Here is a 21,613-nt window from a genome sequence, read left to right as displayed (position 1 = left end):
TGCTTTGCTCGACTCCTTTCAACCCCTCTCGTAACTTTAAATCTTACTGACAAAAGTAGAAAGAGGGTGTTTATCAGAACTTTTGTGATGGTGTTTGATGTGGGCCCATGACTCAAGGTAAATATGAATGTGCTTGCTGTTGCTGTATGTGTACGATATGATGTATCTATTTTATAATAATGCGGTATATATGTAATTTAGAAAGCTACTTTGATGTGACTGACAAAATAAATAATATGAGAGTGATCATCCGGTGCGACTCAAAGTAAGTACATCTGCACGTTATTTACACTTTTTCTCGTCTTGATTTGTATTGTATATAACTACGTAATTTTGTCGTGTCCGTTATGGGAATTTAATGGAACATTCCTTGACGACTTCAATTTTTAAAAAATGAACTGTTTTTGACTGCTAAACAACTTAAACGATTTCAAATTCTTCTCATGTTCATAAATATGTATTATTTATATAATATGCCATTATATACTTTTCTTACTAAAAGTTTATATTTTGGTTGTGTGTGGGTTCCATGAAAATTTGATCTTAAGATTTTTTATATTAAAATTTTATAAAGACGACTTGAGGCACTATGCGAATTATCTGAATAATAATTATAATTTTCTTTATACGCGTATCGTAATTAATTGTTGTATTCTTATGAATTTAATCTTTAATCAAATGGATACGACTGCTGGAGTGCTGATGCTGATGCTGACTGAGTACAACAAAAGCGCTGAAATTTTCCCTAGCCCTATATAGCTCTTTTAAAAATTGATTTTTCTTTCGGTGTCATTTTATTTTAATAAAGGTAAGCACTTGGGGCTTCATCGAAGACAATGCATAGAAAAAAGATATAATTATGACCCAGTTTATGTCCGTTTAACTCCTGAAACAACAATTTTTTATTTCTTTATTTCAAAATCGGCAAATCGCACAAAATAAATATCTCAAATTTTAATTGATTCGTTGAAGCAACAACTAGGTTAAACACTCGATATTGATTATATAGCTTAACGTACGTTAATATTGGAAAGGTACATACGGTAAATCAATTGACAGAAATCAACTAAAATGCCATGAAAAATTTATTCACTACAATAAAGTGTGAGATTGAGATATACAGCATTAAATGTTATGTAGTGATCCCATCTATAAATTTTCCTTCTACAGATTGTAGCTTTTTGCCCGTTAGTTGCGGATTGTATAGGCATTGACGATTTGTTCCACTGGGATTTTATTTCCTTGCGGTCCTGGAGCTTGCGTGTACTCAGGTACTTTGTTACTATCGCCGCACACTCCGCAGTAGTATTTCTCATATTCTTCGGGCACCAGCAATCCCAAATTAATGTCGGTGTTACGGACGTAGAAGTCCTCATACCGGATGTCCACCTTGCCCTTCTCTTTTTGGGTTACGCTGTAAAACACAAAATTATTGTCATCAAGAGTTAATTGACCATTAACTTTTTAATCTCTACTCTAAATTGACTTGGGTGTTGTTCTAAGAACATAACATGGTATGGTAAAAATGAAACATTCTGAAAAATTGTTTCACATATTCCTATATTCCAGAGAATTTGACAAAAAATATTTTATTTAATATATAAAAAGGTTTAACTCACGTTATTCCCAACGCCTTCAAGTCTTTTGCCTGTACGCCTTCGTTGTAAGTCACAATTGACTTTTTGCCGTCGCTCGGTACCACATTGATCTCGATTTCACCCACAAACACTCTTAGAGTCTGTACATCAAGCCAAAATGAATTATGTAATTAGCTAATATTTACCAACATATTAAGTCAAATTATTGATAAAATTGATAAGAATAAATGACATACCAAAGCGTCAGCGCCTTCTGTCTTTTTGGCGAACAAAGCAAACGGAGAGTTTGCTGTGCAAACGGCAGATATTAGCGTGAAATCAGGTTGCGGTTCAAAAGGGAGGCTTGAGTTGTCAAAGGTCAGCACCTTGCCGCCAGCCACAAGGCACGGGTCTAGTTATTGAGAGAGAAATCGTGATAACTGTTGAGAAGCGGGAATCATGTTTTACTCACGAATTAGGTCCATGGCCATCTTTAGGTTGTCCACGCTAGGGTAGTTGGCTAGATTTTCTGAAATAATGTAGGGGGCCCCCTTTACGAGAAGCGGCACTTTCAATGGCTCCAGTTCTGAAGCCCTGATTTGGAAAGCTACAGATTCACCATCAAGTGCGTGCACCATGTCGACTCCAATGCTGTAATCGTTGCCTTCTTTTGTAATAAATTTTCCCAACTGACTTTCTCCCAGTGCATCTAAATGTGGAATCTGTCAACCAAATAAGTATTTAAGACAAAACTGAATTTCACCTCCGACGGTTGAAATTTTTGCCATGCTTATAATTCTTTATTTTTAGCACATTAATTGTTGACAAAGATAAATAAAACAAATAATATACGTTTCTGGCGGTAAAGGTCATGGAGACGTTCCTTGGGCGCGGCGCCCAAGAGCATGTTGCGCAGGCGAAGGTAGCTGGGAAAAGGAGATTGCCCTTAGAATCGCGGTATTGCTGCTTCTGGCGCTGTTCCAGGCAAGTCGAGAAGGGCCAGATGTCATCTTGGAGACCTTGGTGGTCGGTGGTCGCTGTGATTTCAAAACGGGGCACTTCCTTTCCCATGGGGCACTTGCCGTCGTCTGAATAATGGAACTCGACCGCCATGTGGTGCTTCGTCTGGCGCGATTCAAACGGTTGTCCCAGTTGGTCCCAGTATGTCTCAGGGCCGCGCTCAGGGTACGTGTTCTCTGCTTTGATGCACGTCTGTAATCATGATTAAATTCAAATGGATGTACTAAAGAATTTTGATAGTGCTTGTACCACAAATGTAGATTCTGAATTTTGTTTATTCTCAAATCGCCGGAGCATTTTCATTACTCGAGAACCGTCATCAGAAGGATCTTCCTCTTTGGCTTCTCTATTAGGGGATCTGGCAACAATTTTTAGCATGACTCCTAATCTGGTCTCCTGCTCGTTGCCTTCGGTTATAAGGTTGGCATCCCAAGACCTCTCTGGTTGGTTGCTATTTCCAATGATGCTGAGCAATATACGGTAAAGTCGTTTGTGCTCCTTGACACTCTCGGTTTTGAAGACCAATTGCACACCGCTTGAGTCAGTGCTCGGCGTCAAGCTGAATCTATGCCCACAGCTCTTCAGTAAGGGCTGTACCGCTGCCAACATTTCCCATCGCAAAGCAATCACTGTCAGATAATTGCCCCATTCATCGGGAAATCTAGAAAACAAAAAATTAGTTATATAAAATTAAGATTTATTGTAAAACACGATAATCATATTATGTGCTTCAAAATAAATTTCCATGGATTGATATCGTTTACTGTCATATAAAGTTTATTTCTCATTTCATGAAGTAGGTATAGATCATAAATGTTTTCGTAAATTGTGTTATTTTTTGTAAGATTTGTTGTTAAAAACGTTAAAAAAGTTAACGTTTCTTCTGAAGAAAGGCACCAGCCTCGACGCCGGAACTAGCTTAGGAAATGTAGCAAATAAATTTTCATTGATAAACGGATGGATTCCGTTTTTAATAAATCTAGAAACAATGCAATATACTACCTCTCACAAAAATGTATATCATGAGATTTTTAAATAAGTTGCTTTAAAATTCACTCCTTTAAAATTAAGAGGGTGTGTGCGCGTGCTAAAGAGAGAGAAAGATTGGCATGCTATATAAGTAATGGATTTTGTAGCATACCCATAGTTTGAAAACCGCTGAAGAAATAATGACTTGACAAAAGGTGCCGCGTCGTTGGGCCGCTTGTCGCAGTCAAAACTGGAAAAACGGGCGTCGATTCCCGAGTCGAAAAGGTTGGATTCGATTTGCTTGTTCTCATCAAGTTTGTCAAGGTCGCGCACTTTTGTAAAATAAGTGCAATTGGGGCATGAAATTGACAGCGAATCCTTAAGGTGACTAGCTGAGCCAGCGGCGTAGACACTGGTGCGGCCGTGACTTATCCAATCGAAAAGATGCCTGCCCTTGGTCCATCCGAGCCGCGCCTTAAATGTCTTCTGTGCAACATCAAACGAGATACCAAAGTCCAATGGCATCGACAGTATCTGAACACTGGGACGGTGTACGCCATGCCATAGTGCACTTATTGGGTTAAATACGCGCAGACCAAATCCTCGTCGCACGTAAAATCTTAATTGACAGATCGTAATTTATCTCAAGATTAACCAAGCAATATTGCTAGACAGATTTTAATACCTGGTGTCGAGCGAGACATTAACGGCTACTACTGGCGGTTTGAAGTTGTAGGTGAGGTTGCCCTTTATGTCCATCAAAGGCAGAGTGGTTGTTCCAATTAGAATGGCTGTGCCTATGTCCGAGGGGAAGATTGACTCAAAAAAGGCAGCTTGCTCCAGGGTCTGGTAGTTAATGTGCTGCGACAGCGGGGTTGACGTGCGTAGTTTATCGAAAACTTAATTGACAAAATTAGTTTTAGAATTTCCCAGCAATGCAATTTTCATCACCAGAAGCAAACCGTCCAATATCAGTCTCATTCATGTATACGCTGAGGATTGTGCGGCCCTGAACTTTGATAATAATCTCAATGTGGGGAGGGTCGGCTTTACGGCGTCGCACCTTGATTTTGTCAAAGAGCGCTTGCAGAGCTTTTGCAATATCTGTTTCGCCACTTTGGTCTGTATTGAAAATTTTATTTGCAGCGATTTCACTAGAACCTTCTGTCCTGAGAAAAATCTTTTTTTTTAAGGTTAGCAGCTTATATATTAAATAAAATGGATAAGTTTACCGAGTAGGAATTATAGACCTGGCCCTGCACGTGCATATCTGCGTGAAGGTATGTTATATCTGCATTGTCGCTTCGCTCGCTTCCGATCAAAGTCAGTTGATACATGTGCCCAATTTCGTAATCTGGATCAACAAAGTCTATTATTTCGTTGCTAGTTGTTAGAGCAGAAGCATGATGTTGGGGTTTTGGAGCCATTCTCTGAATCTGTTGTGCTGCCGCCGCTCTATGAAAAAATACGTCCTTCAATCTGCTTTGAATACGTTTTTACTCACAGTTTTGAGTAGCATGGGAACTTTGTGTTGGAAAAGGAAAATAGTGTAGTGTAGAAGAATTTGTACAGTTGATGGCTGGGGTCAGACACCATGAACCACAGTATATTCATAAAACGCTGAGTTGTGGGTTCTGATCTCAGAAGCATCGTCAGCGCTGCGCTGCGCAGCTCCAGCTCGTTTTGTCTGTTTGCCAGAATAGGCCAAAAGATTTCACGCACCTAGTAAATTTCAATATTCTTAATTAAGAGATAGCAAAAGATGTATTTTTCACACTTTTTCGGGGTTTCCGTCAATCAGCTCATCTGATGCCGCCCAGATGGCTAAATACCGCAATTGTCGACTGAAGTTAAGTTTGCCAGTGATTATTGGCTCCAAATAAGAGGTTACCGGACCTATCCTGACGTTGCCCATCGCCTGCACGTACATCATTTGATCCCCGTAATCGGTAGCGTCTATACCAAAATTCTAATTCAATCTGAATAATTTAGAGGATCTAATCGTTTTATTACCTCTAAGGCGATCATATAATATCTTGACATATTCATCGAGTATAGCTGGCGGACAAACACCGCTCTGACACACTTTGCCTACCATTGAGGCGAATGTAAGTATTGCTGTCTTCCGGATCTCATGGTTTTCAAAAAGATTAGCATCCAGGTTTAGGAATTCATTGAACTCCTTCAGCAGAGTGGCATTGGGAAATCTCAGATGAAATGGCAAGTCAATTAACAACTTCATGGTCTGTTTGTCGTCCAGTTCGTGTCCAAGCACAAGATCTCGAATTAGCAGCACTGACGCGCGAGTCCCCACCTTTGATAGGTAAGACACAAATAGCTGCTTAATGCTGTCATCTTTGTAGCTCGTTCCTGTGAAAACTTCATGTAAAATTATTTGCATTTACGGGGAACAAAAGATTACCAAGCATAGCAAAGTCTTTAAGCTTTTTAAGGCCATCGTAGTCAAGGTGTTGCATGAATGCCAGCAGGTGAAATGGGCTTTTGTCGTGTAAGCTATCTACATTCTCTTCCGGATCTTTGTTTAGGTGGTCGGCTGTTTTTACCAGACTTTTCTCAGCCTGTTATATAGATACTTTATTTAGAAAACTTTTGGAGAAAAATTGTTTTTTTTTTCAATTTTTACCAGTTTTACTAGCATATCAGACGTCATAGTATGTCTTTCAAAGGTTAAGTCTGGTCCTGATCCAGATATAGACTCCTGGAATTCGAATGCTAAAGTAGATGGTGTGGTGTCTCCTACTTCAATTGGGTTTGAAATTGGTCCCGCGCTTTTTTCTTCAATTGTCTGGCTGCAATGTGCCAAGTAAGAAAAAAATTAAACATAAACCAATAAGACCTATACACTTAATAATTTATAAGTATCAAAGTTGTGTTTCTTAAATATTGCAAAATTACAAAAATATTATTTTCGGTAGCAATATCAAAATAAAATAAAAGAATATAGTATACGTCAAATGATATAAATCAAGTTGCACATATGTGTGTCATCTTACTTAACAAAAATGTACTGCAACTCTCCCTTGATCCATAGAGGTTGAAAGGAAGTGACACTCCTCGACCTGATCTTTTTTATTTCGACACCAGCATCTTTAACGTGAAGGACGTAGGTTCTTTCCGTTGACGTAGAAATTGGGCTCTTTGTTTTAACAGAATGTTCAGATATGTTATTGCATTAAAGACAGAGAATATTTACCTTAGCGTCAGACTTGCACTTAGTACGTGAGAGGTTGTCATAAAGGAACTTTTTTCCTTTGCAGCGTGTGGCATCCTGCGATTTTCTCAGTAATATCGTACCAGTTTCTTCCCCTTGAGTGAAAATATTTTCAACTTTGCACTCGCCTGAGATTCCCAGCTTAAAAACCATAAATAACGTTAAAGTCAAGAATGTTGAACCTTGAAATTCTAATTTACTTCGTCAGAAATGAATTCTTTTGGTAAATCGGAAGAAAATTGGTTTAACTCGATCTGAAATTGCGATGCAATTGCTCTTTTCAGATTTTTGGACCAAACTGTATCAGTTGTTTCGTACTCCAAGGTTGTAATCTGTAATATTGATTTAAATCAATGTGTTGATAAAAAGCAGGCAAGTACACGACCTTTCCACTATCGTAAAGGGCCACAAATGGCACGGAAATGGCATTGGCATCTGAAGGCGCCGGTGTAGATGTCCACTCTCCCTTTGGCAGCTTGTGTTTGTTACCCTCACCATTGAAAGCACTGATCGATACATCTTCCAACTGTCATAAAAATTTAATTTCATATTCTAGAGTTCAAATTATAATCAAAGTGACCTTAAATATGGCCTTTTCGACAAGAGTCTGCACACGCAGCTTGCCATTGATGGAGAAGTGGGAGAGGAATTCTTGCGGTTCTGTTGTTCCGGCACTTATGTGTCCCAAATACGAGTAAAGTAACTCAGAGTCAGCAGGAAAAACACGACTTGGAACTACGAATATGAAATAAACTCATATATCAATAAAAGTATCAAGTAAAAATCATAGCATTAACAGAAAATCACGTTGGTCCAGTTTACTTGACGACTAGCAAAAATAGCTGTTTTAGGAAGTTTTATGGTCATTAAAAATTATCCCTAATGAAGAAGTAACTGATCCTAAATTTATTGATATCTTTGCAATCAACTTGCAAAACATATTTTTAACAGTTGCACAACTATACTGTAAAGACTTTTTCTATCCTAATTATTTTCGTCAGTGTGATTACGTAATAAATAAATATTAAATAAATAATTAAATCACAACTACGTATTCTTGGTGCAAAATGAGTATTACAACAATATCTAGTTTTAAACTTGCATTCGGATTTAAAATTTTCCGGATATATTCCAACTGGATACGATAATTCTTGAGCATTACTTGAACTTACTTTGAGCGTAACCAGCCGCCGCAAAGGCTGACGCTGTAAACAAGATCGATGAGTAGCCGAAGGTGTTAAGGTGTCTGAGATGTCTGCTTACCTGCGAAGAGAACAGCTAGCAACCGCATTGCTTTCTCGCGGCTAGCGTCCTCGCTTACGACTGGCCCTTTTTCGGATGCGCACTTCTAAATTAGATAAACTGTTGGCCTTTGTTATGACTTTAACCTCTAGCGGGTCAACTCAATGAGACCCTAGCGACTCGTGCTGCCTCGCCCAATGACTTTGAAATAATTGTTTTTCTTGAACAAACTTCTTGCATTTAAAAAATTTGTGCTCGGAATATGTTCCATTAGCTGTGAGTGTTTAGCATGTATTTGTTAATGTTTACTTTTAAAAATTAGTGCCGAGTCTCAAAATTTATATTTCCTGGTGTACCGTGCTTTTCGCTCATGCTGCTTTATATTTCGTAGCTAAATCCGTTCGTTCAAGTCACTTGTTTGATACTTACGACTCTATATATTACAATGTTTGTGACCAAAATGTCTCTTATCTCCAATTTTATCAAGAGGTCAGGGATGTGAGGAAACAAATAAAAAGCGAGAGATTTATCTTTTCGAATGGCATCATTATATTATCCTCCAACATATTACGTCTGCATATAATAATGAGTTGGCTTTTATAATTCGTGTATGTGGTCATCCATACAGAGCACGTAAATTCGCGATACATAATAATTATTACTGGCTGATGATATACAAGCGGAATATATATTTATGGTAGTATTTAGAAAGATCTTGGCATATCTATAATATTATTCTCTCGCGGGCTTTACATATCATCTGCACATAGTAATAATAAATGTTTTACATCGTCAAGATATAAATCGTTAATCAAAGAATCAACTCGTGTTATTCCACGCGCCCATTATACATTACGATAATTCTAAAAATTTGTGTGAGTCAAACAGGTGTTTCAACAACTTGTATTGTTTGAAAAAAAAACGAGGCGATGAGGTGCTCGCGTGAAAAACGTCCAAGTTAAATCGAAACACGATTTTCAAGTCACAGCAGTGATGTGGGCCCGGGCGACGGGCCGAGGGGTGCATGATTCGGGGCCCCCGGCCCGTTCGCGGGGCCTCGAGAGCCGCGTCATCAACTCGTGAGCATCAACATAATTATTTTTTTGAAATTGTATCAATTTTCTCCTCCTCCGCGGAAAGGCACCTCGTCACTTCTGCCCGAGGGTGTTTTCGTTCTACGAGGCGCCTACCGCGTTAAATCGAGATAACAAGAAGTAGGTAAAATGGACTTTGCGAGGATTACTCTACTCGTCTCATTTGGCCGACGAAAGTCTTTGGAAAATCGGGCTTCTTCGTCGTCGGCTGCGTTGTGGTTGCTCTCATCTGGTTGCAATAGGCAAGGACACGTCCAAGAGCTGGCGAGCCGGCCGTCCTGCTGGCCGCCGGATTGGCCGTCTAGCGTCAGTGCAGGCAATCTAGGGGGCGGGGCGGTTGGGCAAACGGGGGGCTGGGGTCCGCGCTTAAGGGGCCTATTCACTGGTTCAACACAGTACCATGAATACTATGGGGAAAGTATAGGCTACCAGTCACACGTCATCCGCCCGCCCTGGCCGTCGGCCGCCGAATAGATTTTGTGGCGAAGAGGGCCGTCGGCCGGGCAGGCGAATGAGCCTCCGTCATGATTCGGGTTGTGAGTGAGGTGGTTGGAATTCGGCATCAAGCTGCAGCCAGACAGCGCGCAGGGCAAGAGATGCTTTTTGCAATCAACCAGTCGCTGCTGAGACGACCGTAATAGTGAAAGAAAGTAGAGAGAGGAAATAGTGGTAAAGAGAATAATCATGAGAAACAGCATACCAAGCGCTGGCTACAATATCACGTGGCAAAAAGCTGTGAGATATTCCAAACCAAAGAATAAAACCAAGCTTTTCAAGCAAGCGCTCTTTGCAGCTGTTTTCTTCGTTCTTGTTTTTCGCCTCGATACACGAGGTAGGCAAATGAAAATTATTCAAGAACGTGTAGCACAGTACACGAGCGATGTCCAATCTTTGGAGATGGTGATTCAGATTTTCCTGCTTTTTTGGTGAATATTCGCGATGATGCAGAAATAACATCAAAGAAAAAGCGTATTTTTTCATTTTCGAACTGAAAAAACGCCATAAGGTTGTAAATTGTTGTAAGTTAGAGGTAAAAGGAAATGTTTTGCGTTTCTCTTAACGAGAGGAACGATAAATGTAAAAAAACTGCCGAGAGAGACAAGAAAGCGAGAAGTGCTCTTAAAATGCAGATGTCGGTCATTACTATGCATGGGTGTGTGTCCAAGTGTAAAGCAATCGAATGTGCGGAGGAAAGTCTTTGGTTCATTTTTCTTCTGCGCTAATATCACAATACGGACAAGCCGAACCGTACAAAATTCAAAGATTGTTCAAATTACAAAAGAAGGACTGGAAAGAAAAATGATCCTCAGCATAAGAAGCAGCAATCGACGCAAGTCAAAAAGCTCTTATTTTTAATGAGGAAGCTGTTTCCTGGTGAAATGCTGATGTGTGAATTTGATGCTGCTCATCAGCAAAATATTATTGCGTACTGCTTCAAAACGGCCTCAGTGTACTACGAATGTAAAAATCAGTTGCTTTCGAAACTTTTCAATCATACGCTATTGCACTTATTTAATGCCTGTGGCGCATAAATGAGCGCAAAAATCGTGTCCGAGTATGTGTGTGTGTTGTGTACTAAAACACGTGAGATTCGAATCTTCACTTGCTAAATATTTATCATTTGTCGTCTTTTCTGAGCCTTTTCAACATCGTAGTTTATCTTTCTCCAGTTTAGTAATAAAAACGATTGATCAACAACAAAGTGTTCAATTCACATCGATTCACACACAGATGGGGCAAAAATGTGTCGTTTTCTTGGGAGGAAAACTATCAACAGATTTGTAAAGTAAGATTTTGAGAGAGGAAATTTTGGTGTTTCCGGCTCGCTTTGCTCTTAAAAAACGTACACTGACGGCGGTTTTGGGGTGAATGAGCTTTGAGGGTGCTAGTGGGCACATGCACTTGGAATTGGGCGCCAGGTGAGCCAGAATCTCGCAGAAACGGGTCCGCGAGGCTTTTGGGCCGGAGAGCCGCATAAGCTGCTGTGGTCCCGCGTCTGCATGAGCGTCCTGGTCCCGCGTCCGCCGCCAAATTTGCACCACACTGGTCGAAACCACTTTCGTCCATTGTCCACACGTTTTCCCTCGCAGCATCAATGTCGATTGGCCTGTTTGTTACCCAAGGGCTACCTAACTGCTGGTTTGCAAAATTTTCACTCGTCTCCGATTTGAGCGAAGTCTGATAATGGGTTCATGCCAGTCGGCAGCCCTTGGGCTCCAAAGTGAGAGCAAGCGAGCACTTGTGTCTGAATGAGAGAGTGAGTGTCCGAGGGGTGGCTGAAAGCCCCTGGGGGATCCAGCGAGCAGGTAAGCTTTGCAAAAGGGGGGCCTACCGGCCGATGCGGAGGCTCGCGGCGAGCGAGGGCAGCAGGGCGGCAAACGCGAGCAGCATTGGCGGTGCGGAAATTCGCGTCGGCCTCGCAGCATTGCACATGTCCTCCTCACAAAAACACATGTGACCAGTCCCGCTACTTTCCATCATGCAAACATGGTCCACCATGAACAGGTTGATTTGCAGCTTTGAGGTGCACGTTCGCCGCACGCTCTCGTACTCTGCGTTTCAAAAACGGGGGTTGCGGGCGGGCGGGAGCAGGGGGCGGGGCCGCAGACGGACGGACGGAGGGAAGAGAGAGAGAAAGAGAAAATTCACCATTAGAACTAGTCGTCTGAGAGAGAGCCACTGACAACGAGAACAAACACGACTCCAGCATCAACAGAGACAGCACGGCCAAACCAGCGGCGGGCAGGCAACCCGCGCGACCCGTCCGCCCGGCCGGCTGCATGCCGGCCGAACTCGCAGGCGCGCCGACCGCCGGCCGACCCTCGCATGCAGACGCTGTTGCCGTCCCGAAAATGAAATCTCGGACCCACAAATACAAACAAAATTTTGCATTTGTTCTAAGCGTCGACCTTTCCATTTCCGGAGACGTTATGAAATGCAGCAGATGCAGTGTGCACATGATAAGTTATTCCAGCAATCGTGCATATTTGGGACTAAGTTAATTTCTGCGTAAACGGTGATAAGCACATCTTCAGAGAAAGAATAGTGGTTGCTTTTGGCCTTCTGTTCATAGACAACGTCTGGGGCACGGTGAAATTAGTCACATAAATTTGGGAACGCATCTCATGCTTTTGCACACAAATCCGCGAGTAAAAAAATTCTGAACTGTCAATATAATAAGCTAGCATTTGTCAGTGACATTAATAGCAGGCTAGATAAGAAGATCTTTAACTTGAGAAAAAGAAACCAATCATGCTAAAATTATTTTAAAAGTACACCACGTCCTTCTGAAAGTGAAGACATTGACATTAATCGCTATCTTAAAAATGTTCCGCGATTTGCATCGGACATAAGAAAATGATTATCTTCGTAATTAGAAAAAAAGGTTTAGAAGTGAAACTGATCAAAATGGCACAAAAATGGGCAACATTGAACGTAAAAAGGTGTCGCACAACAATTGGCGCAACATTGGATGATTTTTCATGCGGCCAACTGAACGGGGAGACACCTATAGCTAGCAGGGAGAATTGCCCCTTTGGAGCTGTCGCGGGGACACTTACGAGTGCGGGCGTTGCGGACCATCTTGACGCAGCAGCCGTTGCAGGTTTGCAGGGGCGGCTGGTCCCTGGGCAGGGCAGTGTAGTTAAACGGGTCCTTGCAGCGGATGTCGCTCCAACTATCGCACTCGTAGCAGTAGATGGACCGCGCTGCCGCACCACCAAACAAACTGCGCATTAGCCTCACTTCGTTCCAAAGTGCTCAGCACAAAAATAAAAAGATACAAACGGGAGGCCCAAGCGGCTCGTCTCGGTGCTATAAGAAATTGCTTGCGACGACGAGACAAACCCCTGTAGAGCCCCCGAAATCATCTCAGATATCAACTACACAATCAGGTCTTCGCGTCGCGCCGTTCTCATCTTAGATTTTTTTCAATTCTGTCTTATTGCAAAATCCGCGATACTAAATTTGTACCAATATGGTTTTCCGACACATGATTTTTAAAATATATCTACAACGTAGATAGCACAAAATTTTGTTTGATGGATTCATGGATGATGAGCAAAGCAAAGTGTTACCGTCTCTTGCTAGAATAACGAGAGACGGCAGCAGACGTGAGATAGAAATGTAGAGAGAGTACGAAAAAGTAAATTAACGCTCAAAATCAGATAGCAGAAATAGAAAGTAAAACCAAATTTGAGTTGCGCTGGCTCAGAACTGAAGAGAAAATTTTAATTCCAATCAATTAAAATTATTATTTTGCAAACTGAAAAATACTCTTTGAATATAGTTTTCTGGGGGGCTGAAGGGTGCTGCTCGGAGGTGCCAGACATAGGTGCTGCCGCCGGTGTGGAATGAGAGATAGAGAGAGAGAGAGAGATAGAGATAGATAGATAGAAATGAAATCCACATACTTACACCTATGGAATATATGGGAGCGTCTGCAGACTGCGCCAAAAAGCCTTAGTTAGCACATCAAGAAGGAGTACAAAGCAGAAAACAAAATCGAGCAAAGTGAGAAAATGCACAGAACAGGCCGATGCAGGCATATCCCAACATGAACGATCGGAATGGGGTCAATTGAGCAACCTCCTTCCTAAATTGACAGTTGCAGGTTCATAATATGAAAACCGCATGCAAAGTGCTCACCTAACTAGCATTTCGATCAACTCAAGGTAACTATTTCTCTTCATACTTCACGTGCTTTGTCAATTCATTCTGCATTTTCGTCGCGACTAAATTTCTACTCTTTTGCATCTTGATCGTCAACTTCATTTGAATTCGATTCTTTAGGGTGCGATAACGCGGACTGCTTTTCGTTTTGGCGCGCGTCGGCTGCGCGCAAACTATGAAATTGGTAATTATTTATTTTCTTTTTCGCGGACTGCCAGGTGAGCACCGATGTGGTCGCACGGTGGGGTGGGTGGATGGAAGGGCGGCAGACCGAAATAGACTTTCGGTTTGCGAGCCGCAAAGCACAACAAAATATGCACACGCTGCGGCCACCGGCCGTTCGATTAGCACACACCACATTGCATCTTAGTCTTTTATAACGTTTTTAGCACACGTGGCCACAAGTATAGCTTAGCAAAAGCGATCGGGTTGTTTAAGGAAGAGGGGCGGGGGGGGGTAACAAAATCGCTGACTCATGTCGTTTTAATTTTATCCACCCTTAATTCTAATCATGCGAAACATAAAATATAGAAAACACCAATAGCGTTTTTAAAAATCAATTTATTTAAAAAAAAAATCAAGAATTTTTTAAGGAGGTGGTGACGAACGGCGCGGAACTGGGTCGACCGGCAATTAAACATAGCGGTGCGGCTTTTTATTTTTAAAAATAGGCGCGCACAAACCGCAGCACGCGGACCGCCGCCGTCAAAATCAATTTCTGATCTGCACTCGCGGCAGCCCGAGTGACGCAAACACGGCTCAATTGCCGCGCAGCTAAAGCATGGCCTCTTGACGGTGCTGCACGGGGAAGGACATCCGTTAAATTTGTGCTAAATCCCGAGAAAAGGGGAATGCGAAACAAAAATATTTATGATAATAAGAATTGCACGAAAAAATGCTTAAGTAGACATTAATGTTACGTCTGAGTAATTTTTAGGTAGCTACATGTTTCTTATGTATGATCAGCATGAAAATTGTATTTAAAATGTGGATTATTGCAAGACGGCGATCAGCAACATGTTAGAACTTAGAGAGAAGGGCGAAAGGCGCGAGAGGCATATATAGACGAGGCCAGTCAGCGTGCGTGAGGATAGTGGGTGGGCTAAGAGGGCAAACGAAAGGGAAGAGAGATAGAGCAAAAAATTAGAGGCGCAAACAGAGAGCATAAAGCAAGCGAATTGCCGCAATAGGCTAATTCGAGTAGCAGAGCGAGCACCATTTCCTTTTCAACTTCATTAAAAGTTTCAGGGGAAATATAAAAGAGTAAGTGGAAAAGGGAACTAATTGATAGATCCATCGCACCAATTAACTCATTCCAGAAGAAATATAACAATCAAACAAACCGAAACTAAAGAAATGATTCTTAAATCAGTTTTGTCTCATAATCAGAAAATATCATGACCCATGGCACACAAGAACCAATCGAGGTTAATTAAACGAAACAAAAACAGGACAAAGAGAAAGAGTTTGCAACATCAACAATCTCGTAATGAAAACAAGAACATAACCTAGGAATATTTTTGTATGATAATTTATATTCGTACTTAAGAGAGAGGCACTATGGGGCGAGAGAAAGTTGAGAAAGTAGCAGAACGTGTGTTTTTGTGTGTCTACCAATTATGATATTTTTGAGCGGATTTTGACACTCAAGGTAGTGGCCACCAAAACGGTCTGATGGGTAGCAGGTAGCGTCTGCAGAGTAATGATCGCGCGCGCTTAACTTTTAATATTAACCAATATTTTTGAACGGATATAGGATTTCCTTTCTAATCTCGGTGATTTCTCAAAGAGTCGGGTTTTTCAGAGAGAAATTTAGTCTGCCTGCCAAGGTGCGCGTATTACTTTGTGTGGGTAGTTACTCAATTATGCAAATCTGTGAGAACAGTTTGAGTGATTGCCTTTTTTTCAAATTGTGGCTGAAATGCATCAACCAAGGGTAAGGACACAGACAATAGGACACAATTATTGTATTCATTACAATTTTGACTAGATTAATAGTTGAGTACAAGGTTTGAAAAGAGAGGAAACGTGGGTAAGTGAAATTCACAATAACAACATCAACAAGAAGACAAAGACTAATTTGGGTCTACTGGCCCAGATCTAATCAAACTCAATCTTTAGTTGGTTGATTAGTCGAAACCAATCAGCGGAAACAGAGTCTGTTAGAGAGAGTAGAAAGAGGTGGATGGAGGCATATAATTATGTATATAAATGGAATTAGTATAGAGATATAGGGTAACTGTTGTCTAAATCTAAGAGAGTTCCCATGCGCATGTACGTACGTATATAGGTAACATATAGTATGTATATAGATAGATATTTATAGTAGATAGGTATAGAGAGTATATAGGTATATTATTTATATAGTATAGGTAACTGTAGCGCCAAAAGCACCAATTACACACGTTTTGTTCTGACCCGTTTTCGGCTGCAGCCTGAGGGAGTTGCGGCGCGACAGCCAAAATTTGTTCCGGCGGCTCGGCCACTTCTCGCGTGCCCACCGTGCCACAACAATGAATAGTGGCGACGCGGCGGTCGCGCAGGAAATTCGTAAAAATTGTCCCATAGAGGAAACCAGCCGGAAAAGGGCAAGCCCTGAATCGAAAAATTCAGTGTTCTTGAAAACCGAGAAACCGACAAAGGCTGGCCCTTTTCTCTTGACTAATAACTGATAAAAAGTGTAATTAGGAGAGTCGGGGCAGGGGGAGTAGAAGAGGCGGTTTCCTCTGTTCCTGCTTCCGCTGACCTCCCGAGAGTGACCTGAGCGACAAGTTTTAAAGCTCATCAACCACAGAGGTCAGCGTGGCAGGAGGGGGCAACCCAAGAGGGGTGGGGGTCCAAAGAAGAAGTGGTGGGGAAAGGCGGAGGACCAACTTACTCTGGCACTCTTCCTCCGAGAGCGAGATGGCGGCTAGGATGAGCACTGCAACACCAAAAAACCCTGACAGAACATCAATTGTGGCAATCGTGTTTACCTGGCATACATTCCTGGCCGGAAGAAAGCGGCGCTAGGAGCGCTAGCATCGCGACTGCAATTGCAAAATGAGAACACACTGGTCAATCTCGACTCTCTGCTTGCTGCACACCTCTGGCTGTCTCAGGTCGCGGCGCCCGAAATTTTCACATTTCGTGCACCACGGAGACAACTAGAGATGGTGCATTTTAACCTGCATCAAAAACTGTTCAGAGTTGGGTGGACGGTTTTCAAGGAGTGGTATAAAGAAAGACTCTTATAATGATTATGATTGTTAAACAAACGGTATTACAAGGGAGGGTAATAATTGGTATTTCCTAGAGGTCTCAGTCGTGAAATTTTAAGCGGCTGCTGGAGCTGAATTATGGGCTGGAGGTGGCTGAGCATTTTCGCCGGCGGCTGGCGCGGCTGACCAATTTTTAAAAGTGAAGTTTGATAGTGCTGAAGGGCAGGAGGCTAATTTTACTCCGGGACTTTTAAATTCTTTCTGAGACCTCTAGTATTTTTGGTATTTTCTATTATTGTATCTCAAACAAAATATCACAAATCGAAGGGAACTATTTTAACGTTGCAAAAGAGCAAATTTAATTTGCTTGTTTTGCCTTAAAGACAAGCATTAACACATAAACGAGACGGAGATGCAGGCGAAAACAAGGAGCCTAGAATGAGAAGGGTGCAGTGCATAACCACAACTTAGTTTGTTTCTGAAGTACGTGTGTAAATTTTTGTCCATCTCGCTACACGCGGGAAAAATAATAAGACAGAGGTGATTTTAAATAAATAAAAGCAACGGAAGAGGAACAATAGAAAATGAGAGAACTCCATAAATTACAATGTTATTGTAAAATAAAAAATTGCTACAATGATTATAGTTTGTAACTTATATGCTAATTCCCATCCTTACATTTTTTGTCTGCGTGAAGAATCGATTGAAATTTAAGATTGGGTTTGAAATTAGAAAAATTACCAAAATTGTAAGAAATGTGGAATTTCAACAAATTGGTTTTTTCGTTTTCATTCCTTGTTTGCCTCTCAGTCAATGTAGCCGGCTAGTACGCGTATAGAAGAAGAGATAGAGGCCACTCTAAAAGCGTTATTAGTTGGCCAGCGGCCAGAGGCATCTCTGCGGCGTTAAATCCGCCATGCCAGCCCAATCTTTTATTCCTGGGCGCTAGATAGTTTTAAAACTCGAGCGAAAATATTTTTATGTTTTTAATTAACTTTTTAACCAGCGGTCCCTTTGAAAACTGATATAAATAGCAACACACTCGACAACTCTCGGTCATCCTTTTCCCATTTAAAATTTGTTAGTACAGTATGGAAGCCCAGCAATTGAATTTCTTCCCTCCATTGAATTTTTCTTATTGTTAGCTCCACTTGACCGTTCACCCGTTTGTCTTGTTTATTTGACTCATCATAACTGTGAATTGTAGTCCTTTAGTGACCGGCACACTCAACATTTCGAGAAAAATTACGTCATCGTAACCGAGCCAGACCATCTGCCTTCAGGCTTCACTGATTGCGAGTGCCACACAAATCGGCAGGGCTTCACTACTCAACCTTGTCTCCCGAATGTTCGCAAAAAAACAGTCTGGTTTAACAGAATTAACAGTATTGTAATAATGCAAGGTTTCCATCTGTATAATCACAATTCAAAACTTAAATTCCACTAGAATTTACCACTATCGGCTCTACCATGTCAAGAGGGCCAAAAAGGAAAAAAAACTATGATTTTCTTTCCCAAATAAACAGAGAGGATTTGTTTGTAATAATGAGTTTTTTAGTGGACTCTAGACCGAGAGAGTGTTGTTCGTGCAAATTAATACGTGCAAAAATGCCATCCGCGTATTCCTCTGGTGGGTAGCAAATTAATTGTGCATGTTTGTATTTGTGCATTCGCCATTAGGCATTAGAATATTGGTGTTTGAGCAATCAATCTCGGGCAGAAAAAGGTGAATGCGATCAGGGGATGCCTTACAAAAGGACAACAGAACATTGAGAGCGTCATTATAGTTGTTCGTGTGTTTCTGTCTCAATGTGCGCGTTACATGCATATTATAATTTTATTTTTAGCGACTATTTCATGCACGTACACGACGCTTCGATCGATAACGATTATACCGCGGACGTTAGGGCGAGTGTCAGCAGAGAATTTTGGTTAGAGACAGCGTTACTGCCTCTGTGCGCCTAAGTGACAATAAAAATGAAAAAACGCATGCGGTTCAACGTGCGCACGAAAATGGGAAACCCCATTTCCACAAAAATTATGTCCAGGCTATTAATACGGTGGATGTTAGAAAAGTCAGAAAAGATATCACACAATTCCATAATTTAAAAGCAATAAAATTAATGAGGTTAATTGCCGATTTCACTTGAACTGAATGATCAAACTGTCAAAACGCAGTCTTTTCTGTTACTATCAGTCTAAAAAATGGAATTTTTGCCTTTTCCTTCGGCATTTAACTACAAATGCTTAAAAATATTCAGGCAAATCTCAGTTTAACGTCCATATTAAGTTTTTTAATTCATTGAATATTTTAAATATTTAGCCAATTTAACAAAAATATAATAGATTGAATTAAATTATAATTTATAGAAAAAAAACTATTGATCGGTCTTAGCTGTTCATTAAATTCTGGAAGTTCATCCACCATGCATGAATGCTAGCCGAATTCCCCTGTTGCAGACAAACACACCAGCAGAAGCACTGACCTGGAATGGTGAAGATCCACTCGAGGGCCATCATGTCAGTGGTGCGTGGGTCAATCAATCAGTCAAAAGGTCAGTCGGGCGCGGGTCAAAGTGCGACGCGAGGAATAGGCGCCTCTCACGCCCCGCGCTCCAGTAGCCGACGGCCTAAAACGTTTCCGCCTGTTAATTAATGCTCTGCTCTCGCGGTGGCGAACCCAAATGCGCCGACCAAGCTGCTGCGACACCTTTTTTCACAGCTCATTTGTTTCGTCATGCTGCATGCTGATGGGCATAATTACTCAAGAATTAAAATGTGCGTACTCCGCAGTTTTACGCCGAGAAGAAATTTAAAGAAAAAATATGAATACTTGGGAGCTTAACAAGGTCAATGCACTCTGTTAGAGTGCGTGCGCCACTCTATCATAATTTAAATAATGCCAGGGGTAGTTAAGGTTCGGTATAATATCATTTTAAAATCAAGTCATTTTCTTCCCCTGGATTTTTTCAAAAGCACGTTCTAGAACATTATCTATTGATTTGAGATGTGCCTAGTTTAGCATCGGATTCTTAACAGTCAATTTGTCAGGGGATTCGTAACTTGATATTTAGTGATTTTACACAGTTGAAAATGAACCGAGCTTTCTTTGTGCTGAGAAATTTCAGTTGCGGTGCACTCCAGGTGAAATTTCGAATTACCCGTGAACGGCGCAGCCAACGCATTCTGTTATGAGACTAACAGTCCCAAATTAACCGGAGATACCCGTGTGTGAGTAAAATTATGAAAATGCACACGCGAGACGAGAGCGGAGGCGAATTTGAGAGAGTGGATATATGTATGATTCACGCGTTTATTTTGAGATGCGCGCGCGACACTTGCAAGGGCGACCTCCTCTTCATCGGCCCTCTTATTTTCTGTTTCCTCGCTTTTGTTTTGGAACTGCGGCTTTTGTCTATTTCAGAATTGCATAGCCACCGAGAGGAAAATCCGCCGCATTGCTCGCCACTGCGACACTTTGTAGACGCGCTCGTTTTTGTTGTGTCTGCGCCGGTAGCGCATTGCCAATATTTATGTGTCACTCGGCCAAACGGCGTTATTATTTACTTAGTCCAGTGAAAAGACTTTCAGCGCGTGTCAGCGGTCAAATTGAAAATAAGCTCTAGTGAGAAAGTAGGGAAATGCGTATTTAAGGGCACATGCAATACACGTAACTTTCCTTAAGCTGCATGCAACTATCCGGCACACATGAGAAAAAAAATAAACAGTGCTCTCTAGCATGTCTTGGCACATCGATTAACCGATTGAAAGAAATAGTTGAAGAGCTTCCCAAGACCATTATAGGTCGGCCGCAGTGCAGACAGGGCTTCCTTCCTTGCCTTCTTTCTTTCGCCACTGACAACATAGCCGCGCGCAAAATCAATATCAACAGGCCATGTGCCGCGCCGCTTTCTGGGCGCTTTTCGCCAATGCGCCTGAAATGTTTGCACAAAACACAAAAAAAACTAAATCGCGTCTTGGCGCATCTCAGGAAAATCGTCATAGCGCGGGGGAAAACAACCTGACAAAGAGAAATATCCCGCTTGCATGACACTTCCAGGTTCATTGATATACTACAAGGAGAGGGTTCGGATTACTGCAGGTCGTACGGATTACAATAAATAATAAAGCGTCTAGAGTTTATAGGGTTACCGCGCAGATGTCATAAACGGAGGTTCTTTTCGTTTCGAAAACGGTACTAAAACCAGGCGGTGCGGCGAATGCATTTAGAAAACGTCCGCTGAGACGTGTGGCAAGCTTACGCATTTTTCAATGCAGCTGGGCTCGGGCAAAGGTTGCGTGCAAGGGTAGCAGGGGCGGTCTCACCTGTGAGAGAGGCGAGGGCGGCGTGCATGGTTGCCACGCAGCAGAGGCGGCAGGCCGGCGGCGGCACACTGCACCGAGCCTTCTCGGTCCACGAAGGGTTGCTGCCACGACGAGGGGGTGAGTGGCTCGCGAATGCCGCACTGTCTCGGGGCAGCTCTGCTTGATGCACGGCGGCCACCGACCGAACGACCGACGGCCCAGCGTGTGCTGTGCGGTGCTGCTGTTCTCGCTGCCGCGCTCGCTATTGATCGCCCCACCCGCTGCCCGCACTCCTCCACCCCC

General features: G+C 42.0%; 3 protein-coding genes across 9 annotated transcripts in view; all 3 read right to left on the bottom strand.

Moving 5' to 3' along the window:
- Positions 1-336, bottom strand: part of Nrg (Neuroglian) — a 71,758-nt gene extending 71,422 nt beyond the window's left edge. The window contains exon 1 of the mRNA XM_065476393.1: positions 333-336. The gene's annotated coding sequence lies outside the window, so the exon portion shown is untranslated. The remainder of the gene's footprint in view (positions 1-332) is intronic.
- Positions 337-1,067: 731 nt separating this feature from the next.
- Positions 1,068-8,179, bottom strand: cv-d (crossveinless d). The gene is made up of 22 exons (XM_065475525.1): positions 8,062-8,179; positions 7,971-8,003; positions 7,379-7,533; positions 7,184-7,324; positions 6,999-7,130; positions 6,781-6,939; positions 6,581-6,723; positions 6,211-6,376; positions 5,989-6,145; positions 5,580-5,936; positions 5,344-5,522; positions 5,071-5,288; positions 4,799-5,021; positions 4,518-4,746; positions 4,252-4,465; positions 3,739-4,185; positions 2,847-3,258; positions 2,430-2,789; positions 2,050-2,299; positions 1,835-1,989; positions 1,620-1,738; positions 1,068-1,414 (listed from the first exon to the last, which is right to left on the bottom strand). Exons 1-22 carry the CDS (start codon positions 8,087-8,089, stop codon positions 1,189-1,191), a joined length of 4,503 nt encoding a protein of 1,500 aa, XP_065331597.1. The 5' UTR covers positions 8,090-8,179; the 3' UTR covers positions 1,068-1,188.
- A 386-nt stretch (positions 8,180-8,565) lies between these two features.
- On the bottom strand, positions 8,566-21,578 carry qvr (protein quiver). Of its 7 annotated transcripts, none has more exons than XM_065475530.1 (6): positions 21,332-21,577; positions 19,492-19,635; positions 16,684-16,728; positions 12,695-12,841; positions 11,467-11,686; positions 8,566-9,516 (listed from the first exon to the last, which is right to left on the bottom strand). In XM_065475530.1, the coding sequence occupies exons 2-6, from the start codon at positions 19,523-19,525 to the stop codon at positions 9,510-9,512; spliced, it is 453 nt and encodes a 150-aa protein (XP_065331602.1). In that variant the 5' UTR covers positions 19,526-19,635; positions 21,332-21,577; the 3' UTR covers positions 8,566-9,509. The 7 variants fall into 7 exon arrangements, with proteins under 7 accessions (XP_065331602.1, XP_065331600.1, XP_065331599.1 ...); XM_065475528.1 differs by lacking the exon at positions 16,684-16,728 and adding an exon at positions 16,781-16,834 and having other exon boundaries at positions 21,332-21,576; XM_065475527.1 differs by lacking the exon at positions 19,492-19,635 and having other exon boundaries at positions 16,684-16,746; positions 21,332-21,578.
- Between the last annotated feature and the right edge of the window lie 35 nt (positions 21,579-21,613).

This window comes from Cloeon dipterum, chromosome 1 (assembly GCF_949628265.1).
Source record: "Cloeon dipterum chromosome 1, ieCloDipt1.1, whole genome shotgun sequence".
NCBI classification, from domain to species: Eukaryota; Metazoa; Arthropoda; class Insecta; order Ephemeroptera; family Baetidae; genus Cloeon; species Cloeon dipterum.
Note: the sequence above shows the minus strand (reverse complement) of the source record. Positions and strands in the feature narration are given on the sequence as shown.